The sequence below is a fragment of the Saccopteryx bilineata genome, chromosome 5, assembly GCF_036850765.1.
Source record: "Saccopteryx bilineata isolate mSacBil1 chromosome 5, mSacBil1_pri_phased_curated, whole genome shotgun sequence".
In the NCBI taxonomy this organism is placed as follows: Eukaryota; Metazoa; Chordata; class Mammalia; order Chiroptera; family Emballonuridae; genus Saccopteryx; species Saccopteryx bilineata.
In genome coordinates, this window is record NC_089494.1 from 24316110 (window position 1) to 24339057 (window position 22948).

Consider the following 22948-nt stretch of genomic DNA (forward strand, 5'->3'; position numbering starts at 1 on the left):
CTGAGAGGTCTTTGTCAAATTGATAAATCATCCTGGGGATTTAAAGGGACCAGCTTAACTTGCATCATGAATTTGCTAACACAAGTCCTGATATTTACTTGTGCCAGTTTCTTTGCTTGGAATGGCCAAAGGGGGACATTTCTTCAATGTTTTCACTATTGGAAAGGCTGAAAAATTTCAACCCATTTATTCGCATAATTCATTTAAAAGGAGACTTTACATTCTACAGCACACAGACATTATGTTTTTCTTGGTTTTATGTATGTGATGATGCAGAGAGTGTGATAGATATGGGATTAGGATGGTTATGGGTTCTGGCTTTGTCCACTTTTAGCCATGTGATTCTTAGTAAAATACTTAGTTTACTATTTCCTTCTCTTTAAAATGCCGCTGGTGATAATCCTATCTGCCTTCTCTTTCCCAGAATCATTATAAGAATCAAAGGAATAGGAAATAAAGATCAGAGATATAGTATATAAAAACAAGTCTTTGAATACAATGAGCATTCTAGTCATTACTATGTTTATATTAGTTAAAAGAATCATTATGCATGTAGATATTAATTTAACATGTATCTGAATTAGAATTTTAAAGTAAATCTAGGACAGTAGAAATTTATCCATTTTAAACATTGTAATATTCAAACTGATGTTCTTGATCTAATCACCTCTTGCCTAAGTTACTCTATATCTCACCATCTAGTATCCTTGCAAAATAGGAGGCTAATATAAAATGGGGCTAGGTAACAATTTCTTTTCTATTCTTAGACGAATGCTTTTTTCTATTCTACTACCTTTAAATTATGGTCCCATGCTCCAAAGACAGTCAAAACTATGCCTTAGGGAATTTTTAGTATGTTGCCTTTTATTCACATCCTGAGGTTGAGGTCCAGGCATTGGTTTGGAGGGGAAGAAGTACCAGGCACATCTGGACTTGTGAGTTCCCCCTTTCTTTATCATATCCTTTACAGGATCCCATCTGAACACTGTTGTAACAAGTGGCTATACACTGAGAACTTGTTTGTGAAATTACATGCCCATTTACCTTAAATATGGTAACTCAGAAACTTCCAGTATTGGATTAGCTTAGGTCTATTAAATTACAAATGAATTTAAAGCACTTTAGTGTTTACTTAAAATTCAAATCTTTGATGAACTCTGCTCATAAGGCATGGTTGCTAAACTGTGAAAACACAGACATTTAGCTTCTGAATTCTGCTCTACAACCCCTAATCCATAATTCGAAAATTCAAAAACTCCAAACACCAAATTTTCCTTGAAACACACTTGGCTACTAAACCTGAACCTAACTGACATGAAGCTATTTATAATCTTTATTTATTTTACATTTAATCTTATTTATTTGGCATGAATTGCTGCAGAAATAAGGAATATTGGGTATTCCTAAAAACCTTACAAAAAAAGACGGGTATATATCATATTATACAGTATAGCACCTGCTGCAGATTGGGTTCCCCTGAGACAGAGAATAACTTGTTAAGGAATGTTCTCAGAATCAGGACCTGCAGGGGAAGGGAGGCAGGTATCATCTGGCTGTGATGCCTGTCAACCAAGTGTCTCATTTCACTCCCTCATGGATTCATATATTATATATCCCTCTTCCTCAGACTGTCTTCAAATCCAGACTTCCCAGCAGTTCTTTGCCTAGAACAAGCTACTACTCATGAGCTCCTATTTATTCCAAGCTTATGTCACTTGCACATGGATTAAATAATCATTTGCACTAGCCAGGACTATGCCCATCAATAGGATTTTCCCTTGGGACTACTTTTCTAGTCCACTCCTTGGTGAGGCCACAGGGCAGCTGCCATCTATTTCCAGCTGCTTGCACCCACATACCAAGTGCCCTGTCTTGGTCCTTTGTCAGCCTAGGTGTGAGCAATGGGAAGTCACAGCACAGTGGCGGTGGGCAGAGGGCTAGACAAGCTGCTTCTGTGGCTTACTTGCATCTCTGCTGGAGCTCATATCCAATCCCAGATCCACTACTTCCATCTTACAGTGAATTTCTGCTGGATCTGTCCTGTATTACAACATCATGATTCTAAAACAACTTTGTTTCTTAAGGGAAAAATTGGCTACAAGTTCAATCACTTTCCCATGATTACGTGCTCTGTCTCCACCACGACTCAGAACATGTCAGGAGCTCTTTGTTAAGTGATGTATAATTTTATGCTGCAGATGGTGTGGCTTAGCTCTAGAATCCTAGAGATCCCTGAGGTGATTTTCCAGTTGGAACTTGCCATAACTCCAAATGGCATTATTTTCCCACCACAGATACTTCTAATGTCATAGGGGCTCTTGGGTTTTGTGACCCAAGCAGCACATTGCTCGCACCCCAGTCTGAACCTGCACCATACGCCTTTTCTGCTCTGGGCCCCCGGAAGTCTTTCATACGTTTGAATACCGGGCCAGAAGCAGTATATACAGACATGGAAGGATGTTGTCTTGAAAACCCAAACTGGCCTAGCAGGTGTGGCGTTTCCTCTTCATTGTAGGAGATGCTAATTGCAATAATTGGACCTTTCCTTGGGAGAAAACGTCCTGGCATATTCCAGATCACTGGACTCCTAAACATTTTACCATTGTGTCCAGTAATTAGATGTTCCTGATTTATTTTGTACACTTTTCTTAATGCCTTTCAAATGTTATTTTTTGTTACATTGTATAAAACTATAGGATCGTTTCTATGGCACTCCACAGAAATATTTCCTCCTGGATGTGAAGTGCGTTCTCTTGATCCAAAGCAGATCAACTTCAGCTTCATTTGTTTTTTGTGCAACTTGTATGTTAGACTTCGGACTTGCATCATGACATGAAATGAAGTGGAACTATTGAAAAACACAAACTAAATGTCATGTAGTTTCCTAAGTCTATAAAAGAAATGTACTCTATCTCGGGGGCAATTCAGAATGTGGAGCTGTAGTCAAGAGAGTACTAGTTGTTGCCCATACATGCTGCCCCAAGATTTAAATGTAGATGTTCCTAGACGCTTTTTCAGGTAAAGATATTTATTTTAGACAGAGAGTAGGTTTTAGGGAAGTCTACCAATGATGTTAACCATTTACGCATTCAAAAATATTTTGTTTTAAACTTGTTTGTTGAACATCAACATTATAGCTAATTTTACCTTTTTCTTTTATTATCAGATAACTTTGTGGTTGATTCCAGTTCTTGTGTGCGTGCCTGTCCTAGTTCCAAGATGGAAGTAGAAGAAAACGGGATTAAAATGTGTAAGCCTTGCACTGATATTTGCCCAAAAGGTGAGTGATAGCCGAAATTATTTTGGTTGAAAGGGGGACTAGAACAGGGGTTTGATTTACTTTTTCATGGGCTGACTAAATTCACCTCTCAAAACATACCACTCCCACAACCAAACTACCCTGCACGCTTTCCCCTGACTTTGAACAGTTTCTCAAAGTATCTACTGTTGTAACAGTGTCAGTTACTGATTTTGAATGACATATGCTAAAGTGATCCAGGTAAAACTCAGAGTTAACTTTGCTAGGAACTCAGAAATAAAACTGCATTTTATTTTATTTTTTTTTATTTTTTATTTATTTATTTTGTATTTTTCCAAAGTTGGATACGGGGAGGCAGTCAGACAGACTCCCGCATGCTCCCGATAGGGATCTACCGGCATGCCCACCAGGGGGCGATGCTCTGCCCATCTGGGGGCACTGCTTTGTCACAACCACAGCCATTCTAGTGCCTGAGGCAGAGGCCATGGAGCCATCCTCAGTGCCAGGGCCAACTTTGCTCCAATGGAGCCCTGGTTGCGGGAGGGGAGAGAGAGACAGAGAGGAAGGAGGGGGGGTGGTGGAGAAGCAGATGGGCGCTTCTCCTGTGTGCCCTGGCCGGGAATCAAACCCCGGACTCTTGCATGCCAGGCCGACGCTCTACCACTGAGCCAAATGGCCAGGGCTGCATTTTATTCTATATGTAGAAAATCTTAGAAATTATAAGCCAAACAAGGATTCGCAAAATTATTTTAGCATCAAGAACACAAATTAGTTGCTTGCGATTGTATGCAAAATGATCTGCTATGCATAATAAAAAAAAGGGTACAAAGAGAAATGCAACATGGCATTTACTCTCCAGGGCTTAAAAAATATTTTGAAAGATAAGATATATGAAATGACAAAGTTGTTTACTATAAGTGTTAAATAAATGGTGCAGATAATGTATGTTCTAGAAGCTTGTGGAGAAAGAAATAGCTGCCAGCTACATTGCTCAATTTCCTCAGCAGAATGAAACTTAAATTAACAAAGACAAAAGTGCCATTCAAATTTTCTATTATTAAGCTTTGCAAAGTAACAGGAGTCTTTTAAAAGGGCAAAACTTCAGACTTACTTTTAGACTACATTATATTCTCTCTCTCTCCACACACACATTTTTCTTTTCTTTTTTTTAAGTAGACCCTTCAGAAGTACAGATAATAATTTAAGTATAAACATTTGAACATTTGATTGGTTCTTGATGCAGATGACAACTTAACTCACGTCACTGGTACTCTGTTTATTATATATTCTTAATTAGACCAGTGCTTTTAAAACTGCAGGTTGTAGATCATTATAAGCTATAAAATTATTTTAGATAGGGCCTGGCCGGTTGGCTCAGTGGTAGAGTTTCAGCCTGGCGTGCAGAAGTCCCGGGTTCGATTCCCGGCCAGGGCACACAGGAGAAGCGCCCATCTGCTTCTCCACCCCTCCCCCTCTCCTTCCTCTCTGTCTCTCTCTTCCCCTCCCTCAGCGAGGCTCCATTGGAGCAAAGATGGCCCAGGCGCTGGGGATGGCTCCTTGGCCTCTGCCCCAGGCGCTGGGGTGGCTCTGGTCGCAGCAGAGCATCGCCCCCTGGTGGACGTGCCGGGTGGATCCCGGTTGGGCGCATGCGGGAGTCTGTCTGTCTCTCCCCGTTTCCAGCTTCAGAAAAATACAAAAAAAAAAAAATTATTTTAGATAACCAGCATTTATTTAAAAAGTATTAAAAACAATGTTTTAGAATGGATTAGAAACAAGGTGATTTTATGTAGAAAGGGAAAGTATTGATTACTGAAAACCTTGTGTTGGTTATGTATCTGTCATGTGAATTTACTAGGTCTTGATAAAAAATATAATTCATAGTAGTCATGGTCACTAGACCATAATACAGGGACAATATTTTAATGCAGGCCAAGTAATTACTGTTGCGGAAATAAATTATTATTTTATTTGTAAGAAAGCAATTTATTTCTTATGATAAGTTTTAAATATTGTATAATGAAATCATACTGTTACTTTATAATGAAAATGCAATGATTTACTGACTAAAAAAAAAAAATTCCTCAGTTTCTTGACTGTGACTCCTGTTTCTACAGCTTGTGATGGCATTGGCACGGGATCACTGATGTCAGCTCAGACCGTGGATTCCAGTAACATTGACAAATTCATCAACTGCACCAAAATCAATGGGAATCTGATCTTTCTTGTCACTGGGATTCATGGGTCAGTATTAAATTTTTGCAAAACATTATTTTATGAAGTGTAGACAAAACTTGAGAAGGTTGTAAGTTTTGTCTTTTGATTCCTTTTGACCCAGAAGAGTTCTGCCTCACATCAATGCTCTTCAACAAAAGCAAAGTCCAGATTTCACCAGCAGTGATAGTGAACCAAAGTTTTGGACACGTCTAATTTATGAGATTAGTGACTACTTAGATTGAAAAATATACAATGATATACAAGTTAAAATGTACGTGTAAAACATTCTTGTTAAATCTGTAGATTTCAGCAAGCTTGACATATTTTTAGATATGATTAGGGAAACAATATCAATGGGTGAAGTGGGAAATTTCATTGAAGTTCCTAAACACTTAGTTTAAAATAACATAAGTAAATATTCTTAAAAAAAATCTATCACTAAATGCCAATCAGAAAGTTGAGATTTTCATGAGATTTCAGAACTTCTCTTTGCCTTTACATGTATTTTTCTCTTTTTTCTAAGAGATCTATAAAATGAATTTTATTTTAGCAATAAAAATTGTAACATTTTCTGGGCTCCTTCATTACAGAACCACCTGCTGGTTTTAACTAGGAAAACAACCCAGTCTGTATTCTTCTGATTGCAATAAAAATGTCAATATTTTTACTTTATATTTTATCTATTTGTCTATATTACTACTTAATTCCTTAATATTAGTGCTACAGGCTACAGATACAAAATACAACTGACATATTTCAGTTCAAAATCTTACTCTAAATATATATCACATCTTTTCTGGAAGCAACATAATTTAGCACATTTTGAATAAATATGTCCTAATAGAAACAGCAAGAGAAATAGAACAGAGTGTTTTCTTCTCTTCAAATGTGACTGTAAATCTTATTATATAAAGCATTTCTTTACTTTAAAATGTAGCTTTCAGTATGAGTCTATGCTAGAAACTCTAATAATATGTATACATTTTCTTCCCCCAGATATGTTATATTGGGGGAACATGTAGTGTTTTTGTTAAGATCAAGATTTCTAACTTCTTTTGAAAAATATGTTGACTTGGTTACTCTTAGCAACAAGCAACATTTTACATGACAACAATCTATTCAAGCTCAATAGTCCTTACTAATTTTAAGATGGGGCACATTCATTGATATTTACTGGAGCCTCCACTGACTCTTTGAATCCCTTTCTATTGTTATCATTGCCTCTTCAGCCATTGAGGCGGTGGCCTAGGTTGATATTCAGGTGCATAATATGTAATTTAATACAGATATGACAGAGTAAAGTAATATATTCATATTTTAACTATTTTAAGAACCAAATGTCACCGTGAATGACAGATCATATCATGTTAACAGTGTCTTCTGAGAAGTAAAATACAACCAGTTGATTCACATAGCCTGGTTCCACCTGGCTCTAGTAATTGAACTGGCGTCCAGTCCATCAGTGAGGGGGAACACTTGAAAGTAGCCTCATGAACTGTGTTATGCAAGTGGTCTTCATTTCAATCAGGCTCAATATTCATGCCTATATATTAAGCATTTTAATACTTACTTTTCAATCATAAAATAAAAATCATAGATAAGAAAGTCTATGTGTGTGTGTATGTATGTGTAAAACAGTAATTTAATCAAGAAAAGTTTATTTTTTCCCTTTACACACACACACACACACCCCCATATAATTTTATAAAGTAATTTTAATTCCCCAGTTTTAATTTAAGGAAGAAATAAAAGAAAATGTTTAGTTTATAGAACAATGAACTAGGTACACTTATACCCTTATTTAGAATAGAAACTGCAGGCAAACTCAGTGTTTAGGGTTATTCATAGGAATAATCCTCTTTTAATCTTGCCATGTTCAGTATTGTTCATGTGCATGTGCTTAGAGCAACAAATTGTGCACCAAACGTGTCCATGCTGTGTCACAATAAGATACTGACAAGAAAGCATTTAGATGACAGACTGAAATGATGATAGACAATGGAAATATGATAATGGGTTGAGTGAAAAAACAGATTTCAATACAATTGTGCAAATATGTTTCTCTTATCTTTTTACTGAGCTTATTATTGGATCACCAAGCACGGTGACAGAGTGAATGTAATGTTTTTACTCATGGCTCTCAATTTAGCTAGGAAAATTCTAGGTTTTATTGTTCTATGGGTTTCAAGGGGCTATAGAATGAAACTCCCTAGAGGTACTTTAAAATTGGTAAGTAGGATTCTGTCAACTTATTTTATGAGAGTCCTGAATCTCAAAAATTAAGTATATAAAATTTATGTGGTCCATTGGGCTTCATGTGAACAGGCCAGAATTCACTCAGTCTGGCAACCAGGACATCTTCTCAGTTAAGGCTTGGACTGACCCCATTACTGTGTACTTGCCCTGAATTTGGAGTGTTTCACAATAAAGCCAGAATATTTGATTATATGACAGGAGCTGTTCTAAATGCTGCTTTTCATCAAAAATCAAATATTGAAAGTTCACTCTACTACTATAGTGCTGATATTTCTTCAGCATGCAAAAGTTGTTTTCCATAAAATAGGACAATAATATGAGTTTTCCCACCTGGTGAACTTAATTTTTTTACTTCATATTTATCAAAAGCATAGTTATTCATTCTATGCATCTTTGGTTATAAATAAAGCAAGTTTCAGTTATAAATAGAGCAGAAAATTTAGTTTAAACTTCAAAGTTTTGAGGCTCTTCATGCCACATTGAGGAAAATCTTCATCGTTTATGTGTGAATTACAGGGAAACTCGTGTACAGTGTTTTTCCAAGGCTTCCATGGCCCTCTAGGTTAAACTAGTTGTACAGTATATTGACTGCACTTCTTAGTTTGAAACAGTAATTTAATTAAGAAAAGTTTATTTTTTCCCTTTAAAGGATATGATATGGTTCACAGTATAGAAGAATATGTCTATGAATCAAATTGAGGGCACTACCACTACAAGGAAATTCTAGACATCATAGTTGTTAAAACTAATAGTCTTTACCAGCTCTAAGGCTAGGATAAATACATACCTGTCAGGGGATTGTAGAGCACTTCGACTGATAGCCCTGTTAGAACTGCTTCCAGTGAATCACCAAATCTTAGTGTTTTTCCCCTATGCACAAAAGAAAGATTTCTAAAGATTGGTAACACAACAGATGTCCTAACATAGACGCAGGCAACAGGATGTGGTGGTTACCAGAGGGAAGGAGGTCTGGGTTATTAAAGGTAAAGCAGATCAAATATATGGCAATGAAAGAAGACTTGACTTTGGTTGGTTGGCAAAAAATGCAATATACAGCTGATGTATCTTAGAAGTGTACATTGGAAACCTATACAATCTTATCAAGCAATATCACCCCAATAAATTTAATGAAAAATAAAATAGAACTAATGTAAAAAAAGATTCCATATATATATTTATACATAAGGAAAACATATGTGTGTGTGTGTGTGTGTGTGTAACATATGATTGTATAACATTGTTCTTAAAAGGTTTGATCTGTCTTGGAGAAGTGGTCATTGAATAGACTTCACCTTTTCCCTGAAGGGTAGATATTAATATGGGATCTCTACATGCTGAGGATAGCACAGGATGCATTTTAAAATAATAAAACATTTTTAAATACTATGTATTTTTTTAAAACTGAAATTATTGCTTGAATTACTGAGAAATGTTTGCTATTATTATGTTTATGTTTGGCTTAATATCTAAGTGTGCAATTATTTTATATGCTTAATAAATTATACCTGAAAAACCTGTTCTTAAGATGAAAACCTAATCAATATCTATTCAACATTTAGTTTTAAAAGATATTGTGTTTATTTTTGAAGAGACAGGGCATCTGTGTGTGTGTGTGTGTGTATACATAAAACTTTATTTAAAAAACTATGTATGTATTAGAACATGATATTTTTAAAAATCTTCAGATTTACAACATATTATGGGTATTACTACATTTATTGTATATTGTGTTTTCAAATGTTAGTATGATTTATATAAATGGAAGGAAATAGGTATGTGTAATAAAAATAGATATAAATAAACCACATAAGAATAAGATTGCTCTAAATAATTCATGTGAAGATTAACTTTCATGTAATGTTATAAATATTGTCGTGTATAAATTTGCTGAAAGATAAATGTGAAGATACAACAAAAAGCTGACTTCATGTACTTTTTATCCCTCTAATACATAATAGGTGCTATTTTCAATTTAGAGTGCTTTGTGGAGCCTACAAGGCAACGTCCTCACCATAACATAATTATTTGCAGAATATATTTTCCCAATTAAGAATAAACATTTAAAGCAAAATATAACAAAATGATTCATAAATGGACCTACTCTATTTGAAGGTTTCTTCAGTATAGTCAAGCTTAATAATTTCTCTAAATCTAAAATAGCCTTTGATGAAGAACTCATATTCTGTCATCAAAATATTCCTCAAAACATCTTTTAATTCTTCTTCACATCTTGGATAGAAATATTTGGACAGACATTGCTAGCCCTCCTATTGATAATTAAAATTAAATTTAAATAAAATATTGTCACATTTGTAGTATTTTCATTTTTAAAATTTTAATTCTAGCTGTTTTTCTCCTTGGTTCCTAGGGACCCTTACAATGCAATAGAAGCCATAGACCCAGAGAAACTGAACGTCTTCCGGACAGTTAGAGAGATAACAGGTAATTTTTTAAAGAGGAATTGTTGTGCCATTAATTATGTAAATTTTAGTGTTTTCTTGAAAATATTATGTAATTTTGGAATCAGAAACTAATTTTCAAAGTAAATTCTAGTCTTTTCTTCTTAGCGTTTGTACACATTGTGAAAGCCCATATGATTTAAAAGTAAAATATTCTTGAAATCTTCATGTTACTCATTTTGCAAATGTAACCAGTCTTTGAACCCATGTTTTTCTTTTTGCTTTTTCACAAGAAGTATTATTATACATGTATAATGCATATAATTCATTTCACAAATATTTATAGATTACTTAATTACTTAATGTACTGTATAATAAATATGTATTTTCCGATGGCTTTAGGCAACCCCTGTGTTTTGGTCGTTCGATCCCCGCCGGGGTTGCGACCCACAGGTTGAGAACCGCTGACTTAATATATTTAGGGCTGTTATAGGAGGTGATACGAGCTCATAGACATGAATTAAACATGGATTTGTTATTAAATAATATAAAGTCAAGGCCCCTGCTGGTTAGCTCAGCAGTAGAGCCTCAGTCAGGAGTGTAGAAGTCCCAGGTTCAATTCCTGGTCAGGGCACACAGAAGAAGCAACCATCTGCTTCTTCACCCCCGCCCTTGTCCTCTCTCTCTCTCTTTTTTTCTCTTTCTTTTCCCTTCTTGCATCCATAGTTCGAGTGATTGGAACAAGTTGGCTCCAGGCACTGAGGATGGCTCCAGGACTCCACCTCAGGAGCTAAAATAGCGTGGTTGCAGAAGAAACAGAGCAACAGCCCCAGATGGGCAGAGCATTGGCCTGTAGGGGGTTTGCCAAGTGGTCTGCCTCCTTACCTCTCACTTAATAAAAAGAAAATGAAAAAAAAAGTAAAATCAAATGAAAAAGATTAAGTATATATGTATATGCCTTAGAATGCAAGATAGACAACTGATGTCATAATTGTATAGAAAAAATGGTAAAGGATTTTAGAGAAATTGAAATTATATGTGTTTATGCACATGTGTGTGTGTTTGTGTTTGTGAGAAAATATATATTTTGTGTTTCTGAGAAAATATATATTTTCTCTTCTTTTCCAAGTGAGAGGAGGGAAGATAGAGCGACTGACTCCCACATGAACCTGACTGGGATCCACTCAGCAACTGCCATCTGGGGCTGATGCTCTGCCTGTCTGAGGCCATGCTCACAACTGAGCTATTTTTAGCACCTGAGACAGAGGATCCAGGGAGCCAGCCTCAGCACCTGGGGTGTGTTTGAGCCAGTCAAGCCATGGCTGTAGGATTGGAAAAGAGAGAAATAGAGAGGGGGGGAGGGAGGGAGAGAGAAGGGGGAGGAGTGGAGAAGCAGATGGCTACTTCTCCTGTGTGCCCTGACCAGGAACCTAACATAGGACATCACATGCCAGGCTGATACTCTACCACTGAGCCAACCGGCCAGGGCCTATATTTTTCTTTTCATCTAGTTAGACTAAATAGCTTTGCTTTTAAAATAATAAATTGAATTAAGAATTATTCAAATAGTTTAATACATACAATTATATGATTTTATATGTCTGAGAAACATAAGATTCTTGGTGCTCATTATTTTGATATCTATTATCTATGGAGTATTGTAGTCCTGAAACTTTGGATAAGATACTCAATTTTGGAAGAAGAAATATGAGATAGAATGTTTCAAAACTAGGAAAATTTATTGCCCTTTTAAACTTTCAACATATTTTTATCATTTCAAAAATAATCAGTATTAAACACTATTACAAAGACAATGATATGCTGAATTATTCAACTGTTTGTTCTTTTGTTCTCTTGTAGGTTTCTTGAACATACAATCATGGCCCCCAAACATGACTGACTTCAGTGTTTTTTCTAACCTGGTAACCATTGGTGGACGAGTACTCTATAGGTACGTTTATATGATCAAAGATGCAGGTCTCCCGGATTTCAAGAGGAGCCTCATGTGTATGTTATGTCAAAGCTATCAGCTTCATTAACTTACCAATTCTAGAAATACTGGGTTTCTATTCTTAATTCCAAAGGTAAGCTCAACCAAAAATACTCCAGATGTGCTTTAAATGGATAGGATATACAATTCCATTTTTCAGCCACTTATCTTTAAAATAATATTAATATTTTACAGGAGTGAAGTACATGAAGTGAACCATAAAATTAAACCTTCTTTTTGATCATGTTTTATTATGGTTAAAAGGTAAAGTTGGATGCCTTTGAAACTGCTTAGTCGTATGGGATAAAAAGGTCATACCAGGAAGTGCTCGTTTTGTCTCCGGTGCTGTCATTTGTACCAAACATCATAGGACTAAGGTTTCAAGAATGGTCCATCATCCTACATGCAGTTTTAGTTATAATAAACAGAAAAATCAGGGCTCAGAAGGACACTGTTCTAATATTCTAATGTCAGTATTTCTTATTCATATAATAAAAATAGTTAATACTTATTATTCTACTTTTTATTTCAGATTTTACCTGTATGAAATTGTTATTAATAGTTAAGAGATAGTTTATATAAGGATGTTTTGATTTAATATTTATGCTTAAATCTAAAAGCTACCTAAATATTGCCATCAAATATATTATAATAGTATCTTACAGAATATCCATTGAATTATGCTGTTTTGTTTTAAGATGTAAAGGAGAGAAGTATTAATTAAAAGGAATAATTCAGAGAAGCAAGTTATATGCAGCCAATTTTACTGTTCACTGAATAAAATTATAAATCTGTCAAGGCATTATGATGCTCACATTGTAATCAATAAATCAAGGTGGTTATAATGGGAGCAAAAGATTTGAGAGGAGGAATTACAGCTTAGTTGAATACATACATACACATGCCTGATATATATATATATTCAACATATATTTATGTTTATAAATAAAATAAAAGGGGACAGTTGAGATATCCAAAATGTATGATCATGTTCATTAGTTGATCAAAATATGAAAAACACATTTATTCTTCAGAGAATAAAAAGAAACTTAATTAAAAAATATGGAGTCTGTTGATAAAAACAATTTCCTTGAAATGACCATTGGTTTCTACAGTGTTGTTGGTATTTAACTTTTAGAAATCCTTCCCCAGTCCTCCAAGCCTTCTGAGTATTTTGTAAAATTTAACTTTAATTTCATTCTTCTCTGTAGTTTTTATTACTTATCTTTACTTATACTTTCTTCGACTATTACAATTATACTTTTTTTCCAAATAAATTAAAGCTAAATATCATATACATTCTCTACAGTATTTATCTTTGGAAAGTATTCTAAATCTATTGGAATGAGATGAATATTTTACTTTGGGTAGATAAAAAGTCATCTCATATGCATTTACTTAAATATTTCATCCTAACACAGAATTTCATTGAGGAATTTAAGGCATGAGGGGTAGAAGGGAAGCATATTTAACCCTGAGGGGTAAATATGTAGACAGAGACAGAGATATCATTAATATTCATATTTCTAAAAATGAACACTTTTGGGTATAACTTCGTATGTGTGTGTGTGTGTGTGTGTTTCCGAAGTTAGAAACAAGGAGGCAGTCAGACAGTCTCCCGCATGTGCCCAACCAGGATCCATCCGGCATGCCCACCAGGAGGTGATGCTCTGCCCATCTGGGGTGTTATTCCATGGTGGCCAGAGCCATTCCAGTGCCTGAGGCAGAGGCCATGGAGTCATCCTCAGCACCCGGGCCAACTTTGCTCCAATGGAACCTTGGCTGCAGGAAGGGAAAAGAGAGATAGAGAGAAAGGAGAGGGGGGAGGGAGGAGAAGCAGATGGGGGCTTCTCCTATGTGCCTTGGCCGGAAATCGAACCAAGGACTTCCACATGCTGGGCTGATGCTCTACTGCTTGGGTATAACTTTTAAAACTGCCAGTGTATAGTATATAAAGAATTAATATCCTGAGCACAGATTTACTGACTCAATCGCTCTCTGGCTCTCTGTGCTCTATTTTCCTTCTAGAGTAAGAAGTGACGTTCTTATTTTACTTCTGAAAAGAATGTCCTGGCCAGAAAATATTTATTGTTGCTCCGTGTTCTCTCTCCCCTCTGTTTAGTGGCCTTTCCTTACTTATCCTCAAGCAACAAGGCATCACGTCCCTGCAGTTCCAGTCCCTGAAGGAAATAAGCGCAGGAAACATCTATATCACGGACAACAGCAACCTGTGTTACTATCATACCATCAACTGGACGACGCTCTTCAGCACTCTCAACCAAAGAATAGTGATCCGGGACAACCGGAAAGCTGAAAACTGCAGTAAGTACATTACTCAGACATTAAAACATAGAAGCTTTAAACATTTCCTCCCATTCTATATCAGACTAAAGAGTTAAACATGCCAGTGGCTCAGAATTGTTGCCTTTTTTTTTCTCCACCCCTAAGAATGGTTCGTATAAAATAATCAGAATAGGTCACATTTTATAACATATTGCATGTTTTTTTATAACATTATATATTTGCCAGTCTTGCCTACTTATAAGTACCCTCCTGTGGATATTTAGATTCAATAGGTGTAAATGGAACTTGGAAACCTAAATGTTTAGTAGGCATCCTTGAATTCAGTCGATTTGTGGAAATTCACCCCATTGAATTTCCTGTTTGCTTTCTCTGAATTTAATAACATAGAATAAACAGAGTATTTGTCATTTGGGATTAATGAAAAAAAATAAAGATTTTTTTTTTTTGAAAAGTATAAAATGCTGTTCGGGAAGCAAGTTCATTTCATAAATGCATTTCTGTAGGCATTTTACTTCTTTCTTTTCTCACATATTCTGCTACTTATTGACCCACTTCATCACTTCTCCGTTACACAGGAGCTAATGATGTTTTCATGGGCACATAACTAGACCATTCCTATCTTCTACTTTGATATTCCAATGTTTGAAACTTAATTCTTTCTTGTTTTTCTACTACTCTCTTCTACATCCTACCAGTGCTGCTACTGTGCATTTAAGTGGCTGACTTGCTTATGGTAAATATCAAGTAAAAGACTTAGAATTTAAATGATCTGTTCACAAAATACATGTCCTAGTTGTGGTTATAATGAGTTAGTTCTATTTTAAAGTGACATCCTCTAAGAAACATTGTGCTGTATGTCTTCTTATTTCTTTAATCTCACCATTGGAATAATCATAAGAGTATTAACACATATGGTTACATTTATTTCTTTGTGTATGCAAATGAATAGTATGAACATTTAAAATAAAATATATATATAAACTCTTAAGAGATCAAAATAATTAAAGCTTTCTCTCTACCTCAGGAGTCCCCAAACTTTTTACACAGGGGGCCAGGTCTCTGTCCCTCAGACGTTGGAGGGCTGAACTATAAAAAAAACTATGAACAAATCCCTATGCACACTGCACATATCTTATTTTAAAGTATAAAAACAAAACGGGAACAAATACAATATTTAAAATAAAAAACGAGTAAATTTAAATCAACAAACTGACCATTATTTCAATGGGAACTATGGGCCTGCTTTTAGCTAGTGAGATGGTCAATGTGCTCCTCTCACTGACCACCAATGAAAAAAGTGCCCCTTCCGGAAATGCGGCAGGGGCCGGATAAATGGCCTCAGGGAGCCATATGTGGCCCGCGGGCCGTAGTTTGGGGACCCCTGCTCTACCTTGTTTTAGAAAGGGTTTAAGGCAGCTCAGGTTAGCTATTTTCATGAAATATAATTATAATTTGTAAGGAACTCACATTTCAGCTGTTTTGGATCCTGGAAAGTATTTTCCAGAGAAAAGAGATCTATTGCAACATGAGGTTCCTGTTTTGAGTAAAGTTAAGTTCTTATATATTATTCTAATCCATATAGACTTAACAACTACACAATTTTGACTCTGGCCAGTGGGTCAGTGGATAGAGCATCAGCCCGGTATATGGACATCCTGGGTTTGATTCCCAATCAGTGGAAACAGGAGAAGCAACCATCTGCTTCTCCACCCCTCCTTCTCCTCCTTTTCTCCCTCTCCCCCTCTCATAGCCAGTGGCTCCATTGGTTTAAGCATGGCCCTAGGCGCTGAGGATTACTCCTTAGGTGAGCATCAGCCTCAGATGTTAAAAATAGGTTGGTTTATTTGAGAATTGGCCCATGACAAGGTTGCCAAGTGAATCCAGGTCGGGGTTCATGTGGGAGTCTTCCTTGCTATCTCCCTTCCTCTCACTAAAAAAAAAAATAGAAACAAAACAAAACACAATTTTATTATGTATCAAATATGCATGTTCACATTGAATGAGAAGTATCTAATTTTGTCTAATTTTATCCTTGGTTTTATACATTTCTGATTCCTGGCAGAAAACTTTCTTTTTTTTTTTTTTTTTTTTTACTATTTCTTAAGATTTTTATCCTACATTACTATATTTGTGTTTGTACATGCCTCAGACAGAGTAGATTATTCACAGGAGTAAAATAGAATAATATTCAACACTAACTAATAAATATTTCCCTAAATCAGGATTATCTTCTCCTTTTCATCTACTTTCTTGAATGAACAAAATGAAACAAAAGTACTACTACTTTTCAAAGAAAATACTTAAGTATGAAGGCAAAAGAAAAAAAAACCAAGAAATAAAATAATCAGAGACCATTTCTCCTTGAACCATTTAATCATTTTACAAATTCCACTGTTTACTTCTTTTCTCTTTTGTAATCCTGAATAAGAAGCAAATGGAAAGAAAACTCAGAAAGAAATTAAATGTAAAAATGAGAGCTAAGAAAACTTTATGTAATTATTACATACCTCTTGGAGACTTCTAAACTTTTTAAACAAACAAAAGAAAGTAAATAATTTTAACAATACACTAAAAATGTAACATGTTCTTCAATTTTCAGTGCCATTCCTCTTGGACTGAGTTTATCCATATTTCATACCATGAACATATTTTCTTGTTCTGGGCATTTCATGTGGACTTTACAGTTACTGAAAGGAAAGAAGCAGTTAGGAGAAACACGGTATTGTGGTGCTATAGTATAAAATTCAGCATATCATTTATGATCTTTACCATCTTAGAATAAACAATTTTTGCATGAAATCCATTTGTCAGAATTTGGATTTCAGTCTCACAGTACATTGGATCCTGCACTTTCAGAAATGTAAATTGCCCTATAAATTTGACCTCAAGGTGACGCTGCTCATGTTTATATTGAGCCTGCAATGGTTGCCCACATGTGATTAAAGCTCTTTTATCCTCCATAGTATTATCTGCAAATGGGAAAACTAAATATTTGCTTTATTTTAATTGTACTGTAAAAATTGCATTTTTAGGTAGTCTCTCTTAGTATACCCTTGACATGCAAGATGTATGTGATTACACACACATATAGTATATGCATGTACAGATATACGGTATACATATATGTATACAAATGCACATGTGATACATACACACATGCACACATCCACATACATTTATGTGCACACATACATACACATATACACACATACACACACTCACCCCCTAAAGTACTCAGATTTAATCTGACAGTGGACTTGGTAACTTAAAAAAAAAAAGGGCAGTCTTGTTTTTGACAGTGTTTTTTGAAGTTCAACAGAATTTAAAGCAGTAATGACACTAAAAAATCTTTACTTCATCTACGAAGTATGACAGTGGCTTGAGCAAACTTGCTCCTTTGAGTAAAAAAATTCAAAGCAGGAATGACGTCACGGAAATGGCGCCGTGAGAAGCGCGTCCGACAGCTCTCCCCTAAATCACAACAAATTTATCAACTAGAAACAGAAAAATTTATCCTCGGAGCATTCCGGAGTTCCACACAAACTGAAAGCAAAAGGACTGTTATCACTTGAATCTGAGAGATGAGGGTGTGGAGGAAGCTACCGCAGCGACGCTCATTCAAGCCGCCAGGGAGTGCGCCCGCGTGCTATCAATAAGACCACCCTCAGATGCCGATAAGAAAGAGGAAATCGAATATTATGGATACAAAAGAAAGAGAGGTAACACAAATAGATGTGGAAAAATCTATGGAGAAAAGACTTAACATATTGGAAGCCTTGGAGCTAAATGACAGAGAATTTAAACTAGAAATCTTAAAAATACTCAGAGATATACAAGAAAACACAGAAAGGCAATATAGGGAGATCAGAAAACAACTCAATGAACACAAAGAATATATTACCAAGGAAATTGAAACTATAAAAACAAATCAAACAGAAATGAAAAACTCAATTCACGAGCTGAAAAACGAGGTAACAAGCTTAGCTAACAGAACAGCCCAGATTGAAGATAGGATTAGTGAAATAGAAGACAAACAACTTGAGGCACAACAGAGAGAAGAAGAAAGAGACTCAAAAATAATAAAAAATGAGAAAGCCCTACAGGAATTGTCTGACTCCATCAGAAAGAATAACATAAGAATAATAGGTATATCAGAGGGAGAAGAGAAAGAAAATGGAATGGAGAATATACTCAAACAAATAATAGACGAGAACTTCCCAAGCCTGTGGAAGGAACTAAAGCCTCAAATTCAAGAAGCAAACAGAACACCAAGTTTTCTTAACCCCAACAAACCCACTCCAAGGCACATCATAATAAAGATGACACAAACCAATGACAAAGAAAAAATTCTCAAGGCAGCCAGGGAAAAGAAGAGTACAACATATAAAGGAAGGCCTATTAGATTATCATCAGATTTCTCAGCAGAAACTCTACAAGCTAGAAGAGAGTGGACCCCAATATTTAAAGCCCTGAAAGAGAGGAACTTTCAGCCAAGAATACTATACCCATCAAAGCTATCCTTCAAGTATGAAGGAGATATTAAAACATTCACAAATACAGAAAAGATGAGAGAATTTATCAACAGAAAGCCCCCACTCCAGGAAATACTAAGGGGGGTTTTCCAACCAGATTCAAAGAACAAAAGAAAACAACACCACAAGTAACAGCTCCACCAAGAACACAATAAAACCAAACTTAAACTGTGACAACAAAGGAAAAAAAGGGGGGAGAGGATGGAGATTAACAGTAGCAAAGGATGATGAAGTGCAGAAATACTTATAAGATAGGGTACTACAATGAATATGGTAGGTACCCTTTTCATTACTTAATGGTAACCACCCTTAAAAAAACCACTACAAAAACACTTGACTTAAAAAAGGTAGCAACAGAGGAAAGAAGTATGAAACACAAACAAACAAAAACAAATGATAGAAAAACAAAAGAGAAGAATCAAACTAGATACAAAACTAACAGAAAGCAATTTATAAAATGGCAGTAGGGAACCCACAAGTGTCAATAATTACACTAAATGTAAATGGATTAAACTTACCAATAAAAAGACACAGAGTAGCAGAATGGATTAAAAAAGAAAATCCAACTATATGCTGCCTACAAGAAACACATCTAAGCAACAAGGATAAAAACAAATTCAAAGTGAAAGGCTGGAAAACAATACTCCAAGCAAACAACACCCAAAAAAAAGCAGGTGTAGCAATACTCATATCTAATAATGCTGACTACAAGACAGAAAAAGTACTCAGAGACAAAAATGGTAATTTCATAATGATTAAGGGGAAGTTGAATCAAGAAGACATAACAATCCTTAATATATATGCACCAAACCAAGGAGCACCAAAATATATAAGACAGCTACTTATTGACCTTAAAACAAAAACTAACAAAAATACAATCATACTTGGAGACCTCAATACACCGCTGACGGCTCTAGATCGGTCATCCAAACAGAGAATGAATAAAGATATAGTGGCCTTAAACGAAATACTAGAACACCTGGATATGATAGACATCTACAGGACACTTCATCCCAAAGCGACAGAGTATACATTTTTCTCTAGTGTACATGGAACATTCTCAAGAATTGACCATATGTTGGGCCACAAAGACAATATCAGCAAATTTAGAAAAATTGAAATTGTACCAAGCATATTTTCTGATCATAAAGCCCTGAAACTAGAATTCAACTGCAAAAAAGAGGGGGAAAAACCCACAAAAATGTGGAAACTAAACAACATACTTCTAAAAAATGAATGGGTCAAAGAAGAAATAAGCGCAGAAATCAAAAGATATATACAGACAAATGAAAATGAAAATACGACATATCAGAATCTCTGGGATGCAGCAAAAGCAGTAATAAGAGGAAAGTTCATATCACTTCAGGCCTATATGAACAAACAAGAGAGAGCCGAAGTAAACCACTTAACTTCACACCTTAAGGAACTAGAAAAAGAAGAACAAAGACAACCCAAAACCAGCCGAAGAAAGGAGATAATAAAAATCAGAGCAGAAATACATGAAATAGAGAACAGAAAAACTATAGAAAAAATCAATAAAACAAGGAGCTGGTTCTTTGAAAAGATCAACAAAATTGACAAACCCTTGGCAAGACTCACCAAGGAAAAAAGACACAGGACTCAAATAAATAAAATCCAAAATGAAAGAGGAGAGATCACCACAGACATCATAGAAATACAAAGAATTATTGTAGAATACTATGAAAAATTATATGCCACCAAATACAACAACCTAGAAGAAATGGATAAATTCCTAGAACAATACAACCTTCCTAGACTGAGTCATGAAGAAGCAGAAAGCCTAAACAGACCAATCAGCAGGGAGGAAATAGAAAAAACTATTAAAAATCTCCCCAAAAATAAAAGTCCAGGCCCAGACGGTTATACTAGTGAATTCTATCAAACATTCAAAGAAGACTTGGTTCTTATTCTACTCAAAGTCTTCCAAAAAATTGAAGAAGAAGCAATACTTCCAAACACATTTTATGAGGCCAACATAACCCTCATACCAAAACCTGGCAAGGATGGCACAAAGAAAGAAAACTACAGACCAATATCTCTAATGAATACAGATGCTAAAATACTAAACAAAATACTGGCAAACCGAATACAACAACATATTAAAAAAATAATACATCATGATCAAGTGGGATTCATCCCAGAATCTCAAGGATGGTTCAACATACGCAAAACGGTTAACGTAATACACCATATCAACAAAACAAAGAACAAAAACCACATGATCTTATCAATAGATGCAGAAAAGGCTTTTGATAAAATACAACACAATTTTATGTTTAAGACTCTCAACAAAATGGGTATAGAAGGAAAATATCTCAACATGATAAAGGCCATATATGATAAACCATCAGCCAACATCCTATTAAACGGCATAAAACTGAGGACTTTCTACCTTAAATCAGGAACAAGACAGGGTTGTCCACTCTCTCCACTCTTATTCAACGTGGTTCTAGAAGTTCTGGCCAGAGCAATCAGACAAGACAAAGAAATAAAAGGCATCCATATCGGAAAAGAAGAAGTAAAGCTATCACTTTTTGCTGATGATATGATCCTATACATCGAAAACCCGAAGGACTCCACAAAAAGACTACTAGAAACAATAAACCAATACAGTAAGGTCGCAGGATACAAAATTAACATACAAAAGTCCATAGCCTTTCTATATGCCAACAATGAAATATTAGAAAACGAACTCAAAAAAATAATCCCCTTCACGATTGCAACAAAAAAAATAAAATACCTAGGAATAAACATAACAAAGAACGTAAAGGACCTATATAATGAAAATTACAAAGCATTCTTAAGGGAAATCGAAAAAGATACAATGAGATGGAAAAATATTCCTTGTTCTTGGATAGGAAGAATAAATATAATCAAAATGGCCATATTACCCAAAGCAATATACAAATTTAATGCAATTCCCATCAAAATCCCTATGAGATTTTTTAAAGAAATGGAACAAAAAATCATCAGATTTATATGGAACTATAAAAAACCCCGAATAGCCAAAACAATCCTAAGGAAAAAGAATGAAGCTGGGGGCATTACAATACCTGACTTTAAACTATATTATAGGGCCACGATAATCAAAACAGCATGGTATTGGCAGAAAAATAGACACTCAGACCAATGGAACAGAATAGAAAGCCCAGAAATAAAACCACATATATATGGTCAAATAATCTTTGATAAAGGGGCCAACAACACACAATGGAGAAAAGAAAGCCTCTTCAACAAATGGTGTTGGGAAAACTGGAAAGCCACATGCAAAAGAATGAAACTCGACTACAGCCTGTCCCCGTGTACTAAAATTAATTCAAAATGGATCAAAGACCTAAATATAAGACCTGAAACAATAAAGTACATAGAAGAAGACATAGGTACTAAAATCATGGACCTGGGTTTTAAAGAACATTTTATGAACTTGACTCCAATGGCAAGAGAAGTGAAGGCAAAGATAAATGAATGGGACTACATCAGAATTAAAAGTTTTTGCTCAGCAAGAGAAACTGATATCAAAATAAACAGACAGCCAACTATATGGGAACTGATATTTTCAAACGACAGCTCAGATAAGGGCCTAATATCCAAAATTTACAAAGAACTCATAAAACTCAACAACAAACAAACAAGCAATCCAATAAAAAAATGGGAAGAGGACATGAACAGACACTTCTCCCAGGAAGAGATACAAATGGCCAACAGATATATGAAAAGATGCTCAGCTTCATTAGTTATTAGAGAAATGCAAATCAAAACTACAATGAGATACCACCTCACTCCTGTTAGATTAGCTATTATCAACAAGACGGGTAATAGCAAATGTTGGAGAGGCTGTGGAGAAAAAGGAACCCTCATTCACTGTTGGTGGGACTGTAAAGTAGTACAACCATTATGGAGGAAAGTATGGTGGTTCCTCAAAAAACTGCAAATAGAACTACCTTATGACCCAGCAATCCCTCTACTGGGTATA

At 35.4% G+C, this 22948-nt stretch overlaps 1 protein-coding gene across 5 annotated transcripts in view; it reads left to right on the forward strand.

Moving 5' to 3' along the window:
* ERBB4 (erb-b2 receptor tyrosine kinase 4) overlaps nucleotides 1-22948 on the forward strand; it is a 1148959-nt gene that overhangs the window by 817070 nt on the left and 308941 nt on the right. For all 5 annotated transcript variants that reach the window (XM_066278878.1, XM_066278881.1, XM_066278877.1 and 2 more), the window contains exons 8-12: nucleotides 3167-3280; nucleotides 5374-5500; nucleotides 10098-10171; nucleotides 11989-12079; nucleotides 14241-14440. In XM_066278878.1, coding sequence (XP_066134975.1) covers nucleotides 3167-3280; nucleotides 5374-5500; nucleotides 10098-10171; nucleotides 11989-12079; nucleotides 14241-14440 — 606 coding nt within the window. The remainder of the gene's footprint in view (nucleotides 1-3166; nucleotides 3281-5373; nucleotides 5501-10097; nucleotides 10172-11988; nucleotides 12080-14240; nucleotides 14441-22948) is intronic.